General features: G+C 39.6%; 1 protein-coding gene across 1 annotated transcript; it reads right to left on the reverse strand.

The window, feature by feature from the left end:
* Positions 1-3,194: 3,194 nt before the first annotated feature.
* On the reverse strand, positions 3,195-4,973 carry LOC137637859 (cuticle protein AM1274-like). The gene is made up of 3 exons (XM_068369967.1): positions 4,828-4,973; positions 4,255-4,451; positions 3,195-3,770 (listed from the first exon to the last, which is right to left on the reverse strand). The coding sequence occupies exons 1-3, from the start codon at positions 4,834-4,836 to the stop codon at positions 3,683-3,685; spliced, it is 294 nt and encodes a 97-aa protein (XP_068226068.1). The 5' UTR covers positions 4,837-4,973; the 3' UTR covers positions 3,195-3,682.
* Positions 4,974-19,463: the final 14,490 nt, after the last annotated feature.

A 19,463-nucleotide genomic window follows, 5' to 3' on the forward strand; every position in this document is an offset into this window, starting at 1 on the left:
GTCCATATATCTCTTTGTTTATTCATTTATTCTGTCGCTGATAATGCACAGTAACTTCGTAATATTTGGATGCTATGCACGTAAAAAATAAAAGCTCAAATATAAATTACCAACATGCATATCGTCGTGCAGACAGAATTAACGTTGTGTAAGCTACTGTTAGCTCGATTCATTTTAAACCAGAGGACATTAAAGATGGTATGAAGTCTCGATTACTATGTATTGCTGTTTTGCATTTGATGAAATGAGTAATAAGAAAGAATGGAGCTATGACAAAGGGGCAGAAGTGTTATATAAACCGCATGGAAATGTACAGGTGACCATGTGGCGAGGTCTTTTTTTTCTTTATGATATATTTCAGGTAAAATTCTTAAACATTTTATGACACCGTTTTTCAATAATTTTCCATTTCGAGATCAACAACAGAGAAAAAAAATCCATACACGAATCCATCACTTACTATTCTGGAAGATGGTTTAAATAGGATTTGATTTAGCCCATGATAACACACAGCTGCCTGCCTTTAGGCTAAAATCAGTAACAACAGTTGTGAGATTAACACAAGCTGTGTTCAATGTATTCCATTGAGGGCTATAAAGTGTAACGACTTTTCCGTAGTCCAGGTGTTTTCGTATACAAACAACCAATGTCAGTACAGTAGAAGCAAACAGCATGTACTGTATCATGTCTTATTAAAACTTATAATTGCTTACAATCTTGCTTTATTAAAAGTGTCAATTATTTACAGATATCATGAATGATATAGTATTTACAACATACATACAAATACATATACATGTATTATATGTATATATATATATATATATATATATATATATATATATATATATATATATATATATATATATATATATATATATATATATATATATGTATGTATACATATATACTTATGATCAATATGTTGATTATACCTTATATAATATTTGCTTGCAATATAATTATGAAATATTTCAAATAATGGAAAAAATAACAGTCAAAATCAAATTTCACTTCGTCTTCCTGTCTCGGTCAAATATGCGCCCATGACTGATAATGGAATATCCGACATTTATTAGCTAAGATATAAACATAAGACTGATATAGGCTGGATATTAATAAACGATACCAATAGGTGAAACAGTACATGTATATACATATTACCTAATGATTGTGTTGACCCTGATCAAAAGCAATTTAATAATATTCATAAATGATGAGATCCTGCGCAAAAACGAGGGGGGTAATTTGAAACCAGGGGGGTAGCATAAAACCGGTTTCAAATTACCCCCGGGGGTAGCTTGAAACCGGTATCAAGTTACCCCCCGGTAGTTTGAATCCGGTTTCAAATTACCGGGGGGTAAGATTTGGAGGGGGTAATTTCAAACCGGTACACCGGGCGTCCAAAATACTTAGGAGAATTGCTACATATTGCGCAGCCAACAAATCGTGTCGACATGAGAATAGTTACAGATGGTTTCAAACTGTTGGAATCTAGATATGTCTAATTTAGGCTTCAGAGCCTCTAAATATGCGGTCCTGAGACTATATAATAAGCTCCCACGAAACATTCGAATGATTGAAGACATTAAAGCTTTCAAGAGGAAACTGAAGACTTTCTTATTTCATGAGTTATTTGACAGTGACGATTCAACAGTAAATGAAGAATATGAGACATGAAACGTTAAATACTCTGGACGAATAAGGTAAAACGACAGTGAAGGTCCTGTAGAGAGTCGGGTTCCCCTGCTGTATGGGACCGGAAAAGCAGCCATCAAAGTAAGAGAGAGAGAGAGAGAGAGAGAGAGAGAGAGAGAGAGAGAGAGAGACGTTCGAAAGTATTGACTCAACTTTTCATATAAATTCCAACTGTCCGTCAAAACTCAATTGTTCGTTTCTTCATTTTTCTTCCATTACTCACTTTATTTCCTTATTATATTCTCTATTTACGATTTTTTTCGTGATAATCTTCTATCTCTATCACATTTCGTTCAACTTCAATGACCAACATCAAGACAATGTTCATAATTCTCGCTGAGTTTCTCACCATTCTCAAGAATTTGGTCCGAATTATGATCGAGAAATTAGGAACATTATTTCATATTTCTTTATCTTGTTTCCGATTATAAGTTACGTCATCATTTCCTTTTTGGTAAAAAAAAGATGCTTAGATTTTATAGCTCGACTGCTAAGATTAACTAAATTCCATGTTATTATTGTTATTATTAATATTGTTATAATTATTATTATTATTATTATTATTATTATTATTATTGTAGGTGTTTTTTTTATTGCTATCATCATCATCATCATCATTATTATTATTATTATTATTATTATTATTATTAGTAGTAGTAGTAGTAGTAGTAGTAGTAGTAGTAGTAGCAGCAAACCCACTATCATCACAACAATTCTCAACGAAATTCTCAGAGAACAAAGCAAGTGAAAATAGACTCGGTTCGCAATCTTCCTCATAATAATATTATCACTTTCGAAAAGGGAAAAACAAAACTAACTATATGAAAGTAACAGATAGCGAATCTCTCAGAGCTAGAATGTGATTAGTTCTTAGATGAAAAATTAAAAATCCTAAGATATATAAAAGGTGAGATTGAGACACAGTTTATATAAGAGTCATTATTCTAATAAGTGTAAATTTATGTAGACACAAAGAGACAGTTGTAGAGAGACATAAAAGAAAAAGATTATTATTTTATAAATTTTGGATGATTTCTTTCAATGTAATCGTTATTGTTCGATCAGTGAAGTAATTACAATAAATGAAAAGACACCGAGATGGTTTGTTATATGCCCATTCAGTCACACCTTTTCTTTATTAGCAGTTTTTCTGAAGGGAAACTGAAAAAGAATTATCTGTACAATAGTTTTATTATCTTGTAATCTACAGAAATCTTTCTATTTTCCTCTAACAAGCAGGACAATGCCCTAGTTTCCGACCATAAATACATATGATCAACGCCCAACCCCTCTCTCCACCCAAGCTAGAACCAAGGAAGGCCAGGTGATGACTGGTTATGATTCAGCAAGTAGATTTATAGGCTCCCCCAAACCCCAGTCTGGCGTTCACCAGTCAGAGGCGTTACCGCATCGGCCACCACAACCCTAAAGAGGGAAAGAGACACGGGACAAATATCTTTCTTTTTGGACCTGTTTTAAGAGAGAGAGAGAGAGAGAGAGAGAGAGAGAGAGAGAGAGAGAGAGAGAGAGAGAGAGAGAGAGAGAGAGAGAGTGAGTGAGAGAGAGAGAGAGAGAGAGCATATAGTAAAGTAAGTAGATGGATTTAGTGGATAGGGCCTACATAAAGATGGACCGAAGAATGTAATCACGATTTGAAGCAGTGGTGTTAATCTATGCTTAGAACTTGATTGGGGCCCTCAACACCCCTCACCTTAACCCCCCTCCCCTCCCCCCCTGGAGAATTCCTTACTCTTCTTTCGAACAATACATTAGAGTAATATGACAAAAGTAAATAAGCAATGGATTTAACATTTAACACTAAAATAAAAAAGTTGCCAGACCCCTGTTGTTGGTGGGGCCCTGCTCTTCCCGGGTACCTTGGCTTCAGCCTTGTCAGCTTTAGGGACAATTCGACTCTGTTCTGAAGGAGGAGTTACCGAGAATCAGTTTCTTCGGCGTCGGCATCGTCATTATAAAACACAACTCACTGTGAAAATCCAGCCATACCCCTAATTCCGGCCGCCTCGTCAGCCTCGAAGTTCAGGATGTACTGACCCCCTTTTTCAGGAAATCTGTATTTGTCAAGAATAATGAAGACAGTTTGAGTAATATGTTGGCAGGCAAATCAGACTGATGCTCTATTAAAGAATACATTATTTCCCTGTCATAATACCTAGATTAGTTCAATATCTTGAAGGTTGATCAACAATCTTAGCAAAGAATATACAGCTATTGTAGGTTGAGATGGATAGAGAAATAAAAATGGAAAATTGGAGTTTCTTTTTTGGAGCTTGACAGATTTAGAATATTGTTTCAGACATGAAATAAGCCGTAATTTGGAACTTATATATTCTATAAGTTTTGTGTGAAACTTTTCTGTAACGGTAAGCATAAATAAACATCTTCATTTGTTTCAACTTAATATCCCTTGAAACTAAGCAAAAGAGGACATTACAGTTTTCAGAGATTCTTATTGAAACATTTGAAAAATGGATGTTATGGATTCGTATTTCTTCCACTTGAACCTTCGCTAAAACACCTGAGGCTTAATCTTACCTGCAGGATCCCCGGAGGGTGACGGCCCCTCCCTCCCCAAGGGAGCCAGTGATCTCCACGAATTCGTCATCGCTGAAACGGAAAGAGTAATTGGAGTTTCCGTGGCCCTGGTCGACACGGTCGTCTCTCAAGATGGCGGTGTCGCCTTGGGGCTTCGAAGCAGCCAAGGACGCAGCGACCAGGCAGGAGAAGATGATCTGTTCCAATAGAATCAAATACTTTTTCCCTAAGATTATTCCCAAACAAAAATATTTGAATTTTGATTCGAATTTTGATAAAGCCTTTGTTAAATGAAAACTCTAAACTATTTTGGAATATCGTAATTGGCAATATTGGATTAGTTTCTAAAACTTCTAATTAGGGTTAGATTACTTTAAAGCCAATGGAGCAAACTTAATTACAGCATCCTACTTTTCCAACTAGGGTTGTAGCTTAGTAACAACAACACCACCACCAACAACAACAACAACAATAATAATAATAATAATAATAATAATAATTTCGACGTCATTAAAAATAAAGATTTTGGGTAAAGACCTTTCCTTGAAGACTCGAAAAGACCGAGACACTCACCAGCCTCATTTTAGATGTGCTTTCAGTTGCTTCCAGTCAACTTAACTCAATAACACAATGCCCCAAACCCTTTATATACTCGTAAAGTGAAGGTCAGTAAATATCAATCAGCCGGTTTGATTCCTCTTCGGGAGGACCATGACACCCTCCCCCCCATCCCAGTCAGCCAAGTCTGTATTCTGAAAAAATCTTTTACCGTTATGGAGTCAGGCTGAAGGTCAACGTAACAGGAGTGGCGTTTGTTTACGTTCTCGGAAAGGCTGTTGCCGATGGCCTTGAAGCAGTCATCTATCTGAGGTACCAATGTCGTGGGTGATGACATAAGCTGAAGAGAAGCAGATCTATTTCAGAGTTGAAGCTAATTCTTTTCTTAAATGTTAGCATGAGAGAGAGAGAGAGAGAGAGAGAGAGAGAGAGAGAGAGAGAGAGAGAGAGAGAATGTACAATAACTATTAGAAATCATGAGAGAGAGAGAGATAAAACGTTCAATAACTTAAAAATCACGAGAGAGAGAGAGAGAGAGAGAGAGAGAGAGAGAGAGAGAGAGAGAGAGAGAGAGAGAGAGACGTTCAATAACTTAAAAATCATGAGAGAGAGAGAGAGAGAGAGAGAGAGAGAGAGAGAGAGAGAGAGAGAGAGAGAGAGAGAGAGAGAATGTAAAATAACTATTAGAAATCATGAGCGAGAGAGAGAGAGAGAGAGAGAGAGAGAGAGAGAGAGAGAGAGAGAGAGAGAAAATGTTCAATAACTTAGAAATCATGGGAGAGAGAAAAAAAATAATTCGTTCAATAACTATTAGAAATCATGAGAGAGACATAAATAAAATCTTCAATAACTATGAGAGAGAGAGAGAGAGAGAGAGAGAGAGAGAGAGAGAGAGAGAGAGAGAGAGAGAGAGAGAGTGAAATAAAACGTTCAATAGCAAATCAGGAAATGACATCAACACTGGACACTTTTACGGACAAACTATACAAAAACCAAATCGAGTATTCATATGACACTGAAGTGTTCGAGAACAATCGTTTGTTTGTTTCCCCTTCTGGTTTTTTCAAACCTTTTTCTCTGCCTTTTCAATTGTTCATTACTTTTTCGTTATCATACCTTCCTCCTTGACATTCAGTTTAGCTTTACTGATCAAAATTTAAATTGACCAGACAAATATTGTCTTATATGACTACAGTTCTCTTAACTTTAATGAACAATTTCAAATCAGAAAAGCAGGATATTTGTGGGAGTTTCACTTCACAGACGTCAAGAGTTTTTCTCATAAACAAGCAATGAATTGTGACACATACAATATGAAATTGTAACACAACCAACATAAAACAAACGATTCTTTTCTTTTGTTTATGCATTTGCACTTCGGTGTTTTTTTTTCTTGTAGAGGTAAGAATGATTTTTCTTTCATTTCCACATGTCTCTATGTTTTATTATCTTGTTTCTTTCTTGTCGAAGGGTTATGTTTTAATTTTTTTTTTTTTTAAATATCTGGTAATTTTTACTTTTCTATAGTGTTCTAAAATAAGACTCTTCTTTTTTCATTTATTATTATTATTATTATTATTATTATTATTTTTATTATCATCATCTATAATATTACATTTTATTTATAAAATAAATAACTGAAGAACTTTCTATAAATCTTCTATAGGTCAAAGTTTTTAGATTTGAAAATTGAAATAATCGAAATATTTTGGACAACATAAAAGGAAAGACGAACAGATCAACAGTGACGGAGAGACGAAAATAAAGAACTCGACAATTACGACGATTTTGACATTTTCGTCTTTGTTGATCAAGAATTAATTTTAGCCGAATCACAGAGGACAAGTCACTTGCTCTGCCAGAGCAGGTTATTGGCTCAAGCTTACTTTCCTCAGTAACGGCCGGCGAATCAAGGTGGCCTTATGCCAGCACAGTTTCTTGACCTTAGAGCATCCAGAACTAGATGCACATTTTAAGCTGCCCTAATGTCAGCACAGTTTCTTGACTTTGGAGCATCCAGCACTGAATACACATTTTAAGCTGACCTTAAGCCAGCTCAGTTTTTTTACCTTGTAGCATCCAGCACAGAATGCACATTTTAAGCTGGCCTAATGCCAGCACAGTTTCTTGACCTTGGAGCATCCATCACTGAATGCACATTTTAAGCTGGCCTCAAGCCAGGTCAGTTTATTGACCTCGGAGCATCCAGCACAGAATGGACATTTTAAGCTGGCCTAATGCCAGCACATTTTCTCGACCTTGGATCATCCAGAACTGAATCCACATTTTAAGCTAGCCTTAAGCCAGCTTAGTTTCTTGACCTTGGAGTATCCAGCACTGAATACATATTTTATGCTGGCCTTAAGCCAGCTCAGTTTCTTGACCTTGGAGCATCCAGCATTGAATGCAGATTTTAAGCTGGCTTAATGCTAGCACAGTTTCTTGACCTTAAAGCATCTAGCACGGAATGCACATTTTGAGCTGACCTTTAGCCAGCTCAGTTTCTTGTCCTTGGAGCATCCCGCTATGAATGCACATTTTATGCTGGCCTAAGGCTAGGTTTCCACTAGGCTTCGAAGCGCTGCTTCTGTTTTTCGCAGCCTCTGCCTGAGTTTAGGTGATACATGTAATCCTCTGGAGCTGTTTTCACTAGCCGCCGCTTCATAGAAGCTGCGAAACGCAGCCTCTACACGAGCGGTGTTCCTACATAAACAGAAGCTGCGTAACGCAGCTTCTGTGTTAGTGGTATATACATTTCTATGGAGCTGTTTCCACTACCCTGAGCGCAGCGGCTGCGTCAGTCGCTTTCAGGCATTGATTACGATGCTATCCAGTGAATAATAAAAAACAATAGTTCATTTTGCTTGTTATTATGCCAAAATAATCAAAGGAAATGAAAGACAGATAACAAAAAATTATAGATAGGCCTATAAAGGCTTTTTCATATGAATGTTTATTCCTATCATCTAATTAAAAATCCATAAGTAAATTGTTTATCGCCATCCATCTTTCTTTCTTTTTGTGGTGGTGGTGATACTAGAATTGCATTATCTTATTTTAAACACCTTCCAACGACTTAACTGTTTTGCAGTTGCTTATTTAGCACCTTTGATGAAACACTATTTATCGTATCTTTAGTTATGTCATGAACAAATCTTTATATATTTCCCATAACTTTAATCATGCCTTAAACAAACTTCCATATATATTTTACGTATGCTTATTCCAAACATCTGGAATTAAATTATTAAATGCTCCTTGTCGTGATCTGTTTGCAAAAAGAGGATGAACCCAATATTTGGCTTTTCTTTTTTGTTGTTGTTGTTTCTTGCACAATAAATAGGCAATCACCACTTTCTTCGTCAATGTTTTCATATTTTTGATAGATGGCACTGCAACACAGCCTCATTCAAGCATAGTCAGGAGCACTCTGACCAAATGGCCGAGGCAGCGGAAAACAGAAGCTGCGTTTTGCAGTCTAGTGGGAACAGCACGGGCAGAGGGTGCGAAAAACAGAAGCAGCGTTTTGCAGCCTAGCGGAAACGTAGCCTAAGCCAGCTCAGTTTCTAGACCTTGTAGCATCCAGCAATTAATGCACATTTTAAGCTAGCCTAATGCCAGCACAGTTTCTTGACCTTGTAGCCTCCAGCAATTAATGTACATTTTAAGCTGGCCTCTAGCCCGGTCAGTTTATTGACCTTGGAGCCTACAGCAGAGAATGCACATTTTAAGCTGGCCTAATGCCAGCACATTTTCTTGACCTTGGAGCCTCCAGCACTGAATGCACATTTTAAGCTGGCCTTAAGCCTCCTCAGTTTCTTGACCTTTTAGCATCCAAAACTGAATGCATATTTTATGCTGGCCTTAAGCCAGCTCAGTTTCTTGACCTTGGAGCATCCTGCATTGAATGCACATTTTAAGCTGGTCTTAAGCCAGCTCAATTTCTTCACCTTGGAACATTCAGCACCTAATTGACATTTTAAGGTGACCTTAAGCCAGCTCAGTTTCTTGACCTTGGAGCATCCAGTACCGAATGCATATTTTAAGCTGGCCTAATGCAAACACAGGTTTTGACCTTGGAGCATCGAGCACTGGATGCATATTTCAAGCTGGCAAAATGCCAGGGCAGTTTTTGACTTTGGTGCACCCAGCACTGAATGCACATTTTAAGCTGGCCTTATGCCAGCACGGTTGGTTGACCTTGGAGCATCCAGCACTGAATGCAAATTTTAAGCTGGCCTTATGCCAGCACGGTTTGTTGACCTTGGAGCATCCAGCACTGAATGCACATTTTAAGCTGGCCTTATGCCGGCACGGTTGGCTGACCTTGGAGCATCCAGCACTGAATGCAAATTTTAAGTTGGCCTTATGCCGGCACAGTTGGTTGACCTTGGAGCATCCAGCACTGAATGCAAATTTTAAGCTGGCCTTATGCCAGCACGGTTGGTTGACCTTGGAGCATCCAGCACTGAATGCAAATTTTAAGCTGGCCTTATGCCAGCACGGTTGGTTGACCTTGGAGCATCCAGCACTGAATGCAAATTTTAAGCTGGCCTTATGCCAGCACGGTTGATTGACCTTGGAGCATCCAGCACTGAATGCAAATTTTAAGGTGGCCTTATGCCAGCACGGTTGATTGACCTTGGAGCATCCAGCACTGAATGCAAATTTTAAGCTGGCCTTATGCCAGCACGGTTGGTTGACCTTGGAGCATCCAGCACTGAATGCAAATTTTAAGCTGGCCTTATGCCAGCACGGTTGATTGACCTTGGAGCATCCAGCACTGAATGCAAATTTTAAGCTGGCCTTATGCCAGCACGGTTGATTGACCTTGGAGCATCCAGCACTGAATGCAAATTTTAAGCTGGCCTTATGCCAGCACGGTTGATTGACCTTGGAGCATCCAGCACTGAATGCAAATTTTAAGCTGGCCTTATGCCAGCAATGGTGAAGCATCCAGCTTCAGATTATCTCTATACTGTAAATATCACTAAGAGTTACTCAGCTTAAAAGTATTTCCGGGTCAGAACGTCCCACTTATAATGGACCTAACCGTTTGTAACTTTTAGATCTCTTGGTATTTTACTAGATGGTAACATGAACCAAATTTCTTTTTTTTATTTTTATTTCACTATTTATTTTCATTTTTACTATATATATATATATATATATATATATATATATATATATATTTATATATATGTGTGTGTGTGTATGTGTGGCTGTGTGTGTGTTTGTGTGTAAATATCTGCAGTATCTTGTTATTTTCCAGATTTCGTTGAAAGGCGAGTTCTCTGTTGAACGACCTTGAACATCAATTTTTCTAGCATATTTATTTTCATTTTCCACTTGTAAAAATTGTTACCTGAAGGCGATCAATGATAGTCACCTCACAGCAAAAGGTCTTGAATTAAAGATAATGAAATACAAATCACGATCTTCCTGACGTTATACACTTCAATCACATTCATGCAAACGAAATGAAAACATCAAAACAGAGACTCACATACTTGGATTATACCTTTTGCAGTACTCTTTGTTAAAAGCAAGGAGTTATTAACACTATCATTTAGAACGCGTCATTATTTATATGAAATGGTGATGGTTTCGAAAGGTTAAGGATATTTTAAGAAATGAGTCAATACCACAAGAAGTCACTATATTGTAAATAGGTTTGAAATAAGAAGTGAGATAAGATTAAAGTAAGGGGAAATCAATCTATAGATGAAAGAAAAAAAATTTATAGATAAATATTGTTCTATTTAAAATCTTAATCATGGTTCAATAATCAATATTTCAAGTAATTTATAACAACGCTAACTCTTACGAAATTAATTTCGTTTTAAAATCATTATTTTATAACAGCAATCATTCTCTTTTGCTAATACAAGACTTCATAAATTGATATATTACCAATCTGCTGATAACATTCAGATAACTTTTGACGGATTCCCTGAATGTGCATCTGAAATCCTTCAAGAATTATTACTGGTTCAGCAGGACTCATGGTGTGCGTGCAACTCAGTAGCCTCAGCAGGATCGAGTGGATGTTACTGTTTCTCTTCTACACCTGTTATTATCTCTCATCTTGCTTAGACGTCTGTGCTTTGTCAAGAACATCATCAGTAACATTTATCTCAATTTACTGCTTTTTTTTTAAAGATGATCTTCTCACCGAGTTGTGGTAGCACATAGGAACGACCCTGTTTCTCACTCTACTTGAGGGGAGTTCAAGACCCGCTTAAGTAGTGTCTGCTATCTCACCATCCTTGTGAGTTAGGGAGCTTATAGGTCTACCTGCTGAGTCATCAGCAGCTATCAGCTGGCCCTCCCTGGTCCTAGCTTGATAGAGAGGGGCTTGTGCGCTGATCATACGTATATATAGTTAGTCTCTAGGACAGTGTCATGTCCCTTGCCTCGACCATTCATGAGCAACCTTCAAATGGACGCCGCTTATTACAGTATCCTGTAAGATATGATACGAAGACTGGAGAAGTACACCACACTTCACATCACAAATTCATAATTATAATTTCATCTCTTTTACTCATCTGAACGTGATGCACAGTTCTGTTTGTTTCCGATTAATTCAACAGGGGAATATGTTTATCAACCAAAAATCATTTTATTGACTATTTCAAAAAGAGCATTGGATCCCTCGTCAGAAAAACGATTTTCTGGTATTCGTCGTCTTTGTTTTAACTTTGAGGTAAACTACAGTATTCTAGTACTAGTGTACTCGAGCTGATAAAAATGACTGCTAAATATTTAGATAGATAGGTATCCACACGTAACCCTCTCTTACCAGGGTATGACTATTTTCTCTCCTCCCGACCTCAGGGACAGGGAGAGCTGACCGTATATATATATATATATATATATATATATATATATATATATGTAGAGTATATATACATATATATATATATATATATATATGTATATATACGTGTGTGCGTGTATATGTGTGTGTGTGTGTATAGACACATGCTCTTTACTATATAGCGGAAATAGTCAAAATAATCATCAAAGGGACATTAATTTTTCCATACATTAGAAAAAGTCGCTTCGTTTTGCAAACCTCTCTCTTCATTTACTCTTGGTGTTTATTGCAAGTCTTTTAAACAACGAATATCTATAAATATATATAAGATATCCATATAACAAAAATGTAATATTTCTTATAAATCTTTTAACACAAAGATTAATAAAGATTTAGTGTATAAATAAATTTACAAATAATCAGAAAAATATTAGATAGAGAAATAAACTGACATCATTTTACCCACTTCGTGTTGTGATTAAATTGCGTAACAATTATCCGAAGACGATGGCAGAGAAGATTATTTTTACGATGCCTTCCTAACAGGTTCTTCAAACAGGTTTCAAGTGATATCCCAATGGCACAGTCGTTCGCAGCAAGTTTTTCTTCCAAGGCCAGAAAGGTTTTTTTTTACGAAATTCAGAAGATGATTTTACACAGGAGAAATACTGGCTTTATACCTAAATTTTTTTTCTCGAAAGTTTTCATTTACGTTTTGTCCTGAAGACTCAATTCATATATATATATATATATATATATTTGTATATATATAACTATATATATATATATATATATATAGTTGTATATATATAACTATATATATATATATATATATATATATTTGTATATATATAATATATATATATATATATATACATATATATATATATATATATATATACATATATATATATATATATATATATATATATATATATCTATATATATATATATGTATATATATATATATATATATATAAAAGTTTATGTCTTTCGTTTTGAAGTCCAGAATTAATTGATGGAAGTATTTGCCAAGTTATTCTACTACATATGAATTTTCTTTGACTTTCAATTTCTATTACATTTATCATAAGAATCCTGGTGAATGGTAAACCAACTTTTTGCTTTTATGATAATTGTTTGTATCAAAGCGAGAATAATTATTATTTTTAAATCAGTATTTCAATATTGAATCTACAACAGTCGTTTCCAGATGTATTCGGTGTAGTCTACAGTGGATGTATTTTTAGTACTTCAATCTTCCATTCTAACTTCACTCAATTTTATTTAATTATTCAGCTGTAATTTCAAAAGCCTATATAAGTACTCACTTCAAAAAATTATAGTAAGAACAGATATTTTACAATGGGACGGAATCCTTATATTCTTGTGAATACAAATGGCTTTGAATCCTACCAAATTACTTTGGATTTCTCAGAAGAATATTTCTCTATGCTTACGTAAGAATACTCAAAGGATTGAGACTCAAAGCACAACAAGCATGTGTATAGTTTCAGAGCTGAGAACATGGCCTTGACTTGGAAAGTTTCCCTTATGTCTCACTTGCACTCTTTTTCTCTCCCGCCGTTATCCCTACATTAAGGGGTCGGTTGCCTGATGCGATAGCACCAGGCATGCTTTACTATCGCGTGCGCTTGCAGTCATCAACCACAGTTGTTGGTAGTGGTCTTAACCTTTGACTCCATAATCCAACTGCAAGGCAGCAGTTTCCACAATTATGGGCAGCGGGTTTAAAATTTTTTCTAAAAAGCAAAACTGCAAGGCAGCAGCTGTCCTTTTATTCGCTTTTTACGACACGCAGGACCTACGGTGGTAGTATTCTTACAACCCTACCACAAGGCGATGGCTCACGTATACTGGTGAAGAATAAACGATTCTTTATTTTGAATATTGTTGAAATGAATAATTTAAAAGATTATAATCTACTTATAACAAAAGATTATGAGTGAATAGTTAGAAAATAGGGAAATCTATGTAACTAAAAATCATGGCTTCTGGATATGTCCTTCCACAGAAAATGTTCACATTATTATTGTTATTATTATTATTACTATTATTATTATCATTATTATTATTATTATTATTATTATTATTATTATTACTGCTACTTATGATGCCAGGCAGTATATCTTAGCAATCCATGTTTGCCATCGGTTATACTCGTATAAGCGGTTGAGCAACTTGGTTGAGTAATGAGATCTTTGGGTGTGGAGGAAATGCCCGCCCCCCTAAATCTTAATGAAGTCACTGGCAGCAGAGTGACGGATTGGATTTAAGGCGATGGACAAACGGTCTCTTCGGCTTTTACTCCTGATGCCTGGCGGTTGATCTTACTAGAATTAGTATGGACCGTCAGGGGGCACTTGCCTTAGTTAGATAGGCAATGCACATCAAAAAGAAATGGCTATCCTTTGATATATCTAGCCAATGACTCCTCTATCGATATAGTCAGTCATGGAAAGGGAAGGTGACAGAATGGCCCCGAGTCCCAGGCAAAGCGTGGTGCTAAGAATCTCTCGGTTTATAAATACTCACGAAAAATATAAAATAGGTAATTGGAATGTTAGAACTATGAATCAGATTGGGAAGTTCCAGCAAGTGGAGAGTGAATTTATGAAATATAGTTGTAAGGGGATTGGTAAGGAAACTTTAGACCAAGGCAATATATATATCTACTCAGGAAGATCAGATCGAGTTAAAGGAGAGAGGGTAGGAATGATGATGACACCAAGAGCATGAAAGGCATTAACCAAGTGGAGAGCTGTAAATAGTAGATTGTTACTAACAAAGTTCAAATAAAGCAGTGCAATATGAGTATTATAGTTTTCTATTCTCCAAAAAATGATTCCCTTGAAGAAAGGAAAGCTGTATACCATGAAGAACTGCAGAGGGTAATAGATGAGATCCTTGAGAGAGATATGAAAATTGTGATTAGCGACTTCAATGCTAAAGTTGGAAGAAATAATCAAGGGATAGAAAATGTGATGGTGTCGAGGGTCTTGGCAAAGTTCCAATTGAAAATTAAGCACATTTCATAAGTTTCTGTTCAGCTAACAATCTTGTTATGGAGGTACTCTTTTTCAGCACAAGAACGTCCACAAGTATACATGGACTTCACCATGTGGCATTTAAAAAATCAGATAGATCAATCACATTACCATTGATAAAGAGAAAAGGAGGACTTTAAGAAATGTAAGAAGCTATAGAGGTGCCGATATTGATAGTGATCCCCAGCTCCTCATTGCCACACTGAAATTGAAACTGGAAGCACCCAATAGAAATATGGATAAAATGCCTAGGTTGGATACAACTAAGCTACTAGAAGAGCTCAGAGAAACATTTGCAATTGAATGTAGGGATTGATTTACAGTCTTAAAAACTTTAAGGGACGAAGAACAGAAAATGAATGAAGAATAGTGTGATATTAAGAACATATACCAGTCAGTTGGTAGTGAAGTTTTGGGACACGCAGTCACAAGGAGAAAGCCATGGATATCAAATGATACTTGGAATACTATAAAAAGGAGACAGATACAAAATTTATTGTTGAAAGTTTTCGAGGAAGTAAAGAAAATTACAAGGTAGAGCATGCTAAGTATTCCAGTATCGACAGCGAGGTCAAAAGAAAAGCCAGGAATGATTGGAGAGAATATTTAGACAGTAAAGCAGATGAGGCTGTCAAATCTATGAATTCAGGAAGTGGCTATAGTGTAAGAATTGTTCATAGAATTATTAATGAAATCTCGACTGGGGCAAAGAAGAAGAAGCATATAACCATCAAAAAGGGAGATGGTTCTGTTATAGCAACAGAAGATGAAGAAATACAACGTTGGATGGAACACTTTAGTCAGGTTATGAATAGGAGATATGAAGGGAATAATTTGATTGATATACCTGAAGCTGATGAAGATCTTGATGTGCCCATTGTACAAACCGTGTGTCACACAATTGTACACAATTCCTTTTGTATATATTATGCTTGTATCTGCGCTCTTCCCTCGCACTAAAACGAACATGAAAATTCACGTCTCCGGTTTTCCTCTGTGACATTGTCTGTCTTGTAAACATGTTACGTCCTGTTGCCTTGAGGTTTTGTATATAAAGGAGAGTGTTCTATAATATTATAACTCAGTTGATTGCATCCTGCCTTTGAGTTCACAACCTTCTCTCGGCCCGTCACATTGGTGACCCCAGAAGTCGACTCGCTCCCACCGCCTTCCACCCCCACCCCCTCGCCCCTTCATCGTTGGTAGTACTATGGCGGACTCTACGGCAGTTGGTGCTGCGGCCGCTCCATTCAAACTTTCATCGTTTGCCAGCGGAGAGGCGTTTGCTTGGTTTCAGCGCGCAGAAGTCCAGTTTTGTATCAGGGGCGTGACTCGCTCAACCACCAAAGCGGATTATGTTCTCGCGGCGATACCCGAGGACACCTTCCCAGAAATATCCGACTGGCTTTGTGAACAAGGAGACACCCCAATAGCATATGACGCCCTCAAAACATACCTTCTGCAGCAGTACTCGCCGTCGCCAGCCGCCCGTATAGCAAAGCATTTTCAGCTCTCGCAACAACCGTTGGGGGACCAAAGGGCTTCGCTTGCCCTCAGGGAAATGACCAGTATCGCTCGCCTTCAACCTGCCGCAGACGGCTCTCCTCGTGAGGTGAACCTACTTCGTGCCCTTTGGATACGCCGTTTACCCGAACCTGTACGCGCTGCCATACCCGATGTCGATAGTTTACCCATAAAGGACTTGATGACCAAAGCCGACGGCCTTATGGACAGCCACTTCAAGACCTCCATCAACGCCTCCACCCCTGACGACGAGGATGCTTATTCAACGTCAACCGAAGCTGACATGAATGCCGCAGGACATACACGCCTACCCCGTGACGTGCCGAAGCGGTGACAAAGCCGCCCACCACCCACCAATCGCTCGCGCCCCAACGAACGACTTCTACAGCCACTTACTACCTCCCATCCGCCGTAGTTTTGCTACTACCACTTCAGATTCGGGGCAACCGCGAAGAAATGTGCCAAGGATTGTCAGTGGCCAAAAAACGTGTAAGTAGGCCATCGCTTGTGGCGGTGGCCTCCCGTGTTTCTAATTTTTTCTTTTTACAGGATGCAGAAACGGGCGTGCGATTTTTGGTAGACACGGGTGCTTGTCGTTCTCTTTTGCCAAGGAAACTCTTCAAGGCACGACGTAGTCTGTCTACATCTGCCGACGTCCGCTTGGTAGCTGCCAATGGATCTGCGATACCCACCTACGGTTACGAGAACCTCACATTATCGTTCGGAAACGGTAAATTCAATTGGAAGTTTCTCGTTGCTGACGTCACAATGCCAATCCTCGGTGCGGATTTCCTCTCTCATTTCCACCTTCTGGTCGATGTCGCCCACCGACGATTGGTCAACGCAGACTCGTACTTGTCGACACCTCTTCAACCCGCCCCCTCTAACCTCGCTCTCCACATCAGCGCACCCACGGATGCCTACGCCCACCTCCTCATGTCATACCCGGAAGTTTTCCGTCCAGAACTTCGCCAAACGCCCACGGTTCCTGCCATGCACGGTATTTATCACCATATCAAGACGACGGGACCCCCAGTCTTCGCAAAATTCAGACGTCTGGCACCGGAACGATTGGCAGTCGCCAAACAGACGTTCGCCGAAATGGAGGAAATGGGCCTTTGCCAAAAGGCCTCCAACCCATGGTCGTCACCCTTACACATCATTCTGAAGAAAGACGGCTCCCTCCGTCCGTGCGGGGATTACAGGCGCTTGAACATGCAAACAGAACCGGATCACTACCCCCTCCCAAACATTGCCGACGTGACCTCCTACCTGCACAAAGCGAAGGTTTTCTCTACGCTCGACCTCCTGAAGGGGTATTATCAGGTGCCTATGAACCCAGAAGACATCCCCAAGACCGCCATCACCACTCCGTTTGGTACATACACCTTCAATTACTCCTGTTTTGGCCTTCGTAATGCTGGGGCAACGTTTCAACGTCTCATGGATGGCATCTTAGGGGACCTCCCTTTCTGTGTATGTTATGTGGACGACATACTTGTGTTCTCCTCCTCAAATGAGGAACACGTCCGTCACCTGCGCATCGTGCTCGACCGCCTGCAACAAAACGGCCTGGTAGTCCGGTACGACAAGTGTACCTTTGGCGCCAACGAAGTGTCGTTCTTAGGGCACCGTATCACTCCTGAAGGAGTCCATCCCCTCCCTGAGAAGGTAGCAGCCGTTCAAAACTTCCCCGCGCCCTCGACCGTCAAAGCTCTGCAGGAATTCTTGGGCATGATCAACTATTATCACCGTTTTCTGCCAGCCATTGCCGCCACTCTTGCTCCCCTCTACGCCTCCCTCAAGGGCAAGCCAAAGGAACTGAAGTGGGGTCCCCTTCAAGAAGCAGCCTTCTGCAATGCAAAGAAGGCCCTATCAACTGCTGTGGCTCTCACTTTTCCTATCCCACACGCCCCTCTCCTTCTCTCCACCGATGCCAGCGACGTCGCTATTGGTGCAGTACTCGAGCAGGTGGTCAAAGGCTGCCCCCCCCCCTATTGGCCTTCTTCAGCAGAAAACTGTCCAAGGCAGAATCGGGTTATTCTACCTTCGATCGAGAATTGCTGGCGGTGCACTTGGCTGTCCGTTACTTTCGCCATTTCTTAGAAGGTACGCCCTTCGTCATTCGCACAGACCACATGCCTCTGGTGCACGCCTTCACTCGACAGTTTGACGCCTGGTCCGCTCGTCAACGCCGACATCTCTCCGCCGTGCCTGAATACAATTGCACCCCCCAATACGTCCCTGGGAAAATGAATCCCGTTGCCGATGCCCTATCAAGAAACACGTTGGCTGCCGTTCAACTGGGATTGGATTACAACGCCCTGGCTGAAGGCCAACGACAGGATCCAGAGTATCAAGCTTGTAGGACATCCTGCACGTCCCTCCGTTGGGAAGACTTTCCCCTCGAAGACTCCAACACCACCCTCCTCTGTGACGTCAGTACTGGTAGACCGCGACCTTGGATTCCTGCTCCCATGCGCCGACAGGTGTTTGATTTCATTCACGGCCTTTCACATCCCTCGTGCCGTTCTACTGCACAGCTGCTGAAGGCAAAGTTCATTTGGGTCCGCGCCTCTACTTCTTGCCAAACTTCCAAAGTACATCGACACACGGATTCAGGAGTGGGCACCTTTCCTCAACCTCAGCGTCGTTTCGCACACATTCACGTCGACGTTGTAGGCCCCCTACCCACATCACAAGAACATCGTTACCTGTTTACCGTCATCGACCGCTCCACTCGTTGGCCTGAAGCCATTCCCATGGAAACTGCAACGTCCGCCTCATGTACATCTGCCTTACTCTCTGGATGGATTTCAAGATTCGGTATCCCTGAGCATATTACTTCTGACAGGGGAACCACTTTCACCTCTCAATTATGGACTTCATTAGCGAATCTCCTTGGCATCACCCTACATCAGACAACGGCCTACAACCCCGCTGCCAATGGAATGGTTGAACGTTTTCATCGCACCCTCAAAGCAGCTTTGATGTCCCGCTGCAAGGATTGCAACTGGTTTACTCAGCTTCCCTGGGTCCTCCTGGGACTAAGGACCACTCCTAAAGACGCCCTAGACGTCTCGGCAGCTGAAATGGTGTATGGCGACCCGTTGGTCGTCCCTGCCGAATTTTTTCCTTCTACAACCTCCTCTGACGATCTCCAGCGCATACGTCACGTCGTGGGAAAATTTACTCCGTGCCGTCAGACTTACAAGCCCCCAGCGAAGCATCACATA

The sequence above is a fragment of the Palaemon carinicauda genome, chromosome 3 (assembly GCF_036898095.1).
Source record: "Palaemon carinicauda isolate YSFRI2023 chromosome 3, ASM3689809v2, whole genome shotgun sequence".
NCBI lineage: Eukaryota > Metazoa > Arthropoda > Malacostraca > Decapoda > Palaemonidae > Palaemon > Palaemon carinicauda.

Coding starts and splice junctions, on each gene's coding strand:
- LOC137637859 (XM_068369967.1), bottom strand. Junction 3,771..4,254: donor ACCCTCCGGGGATCCTGCAG/GTAAGATTAAGC, acceptor TGACAAATACAG/ATTTCCTGAAAAAGGGGGTC.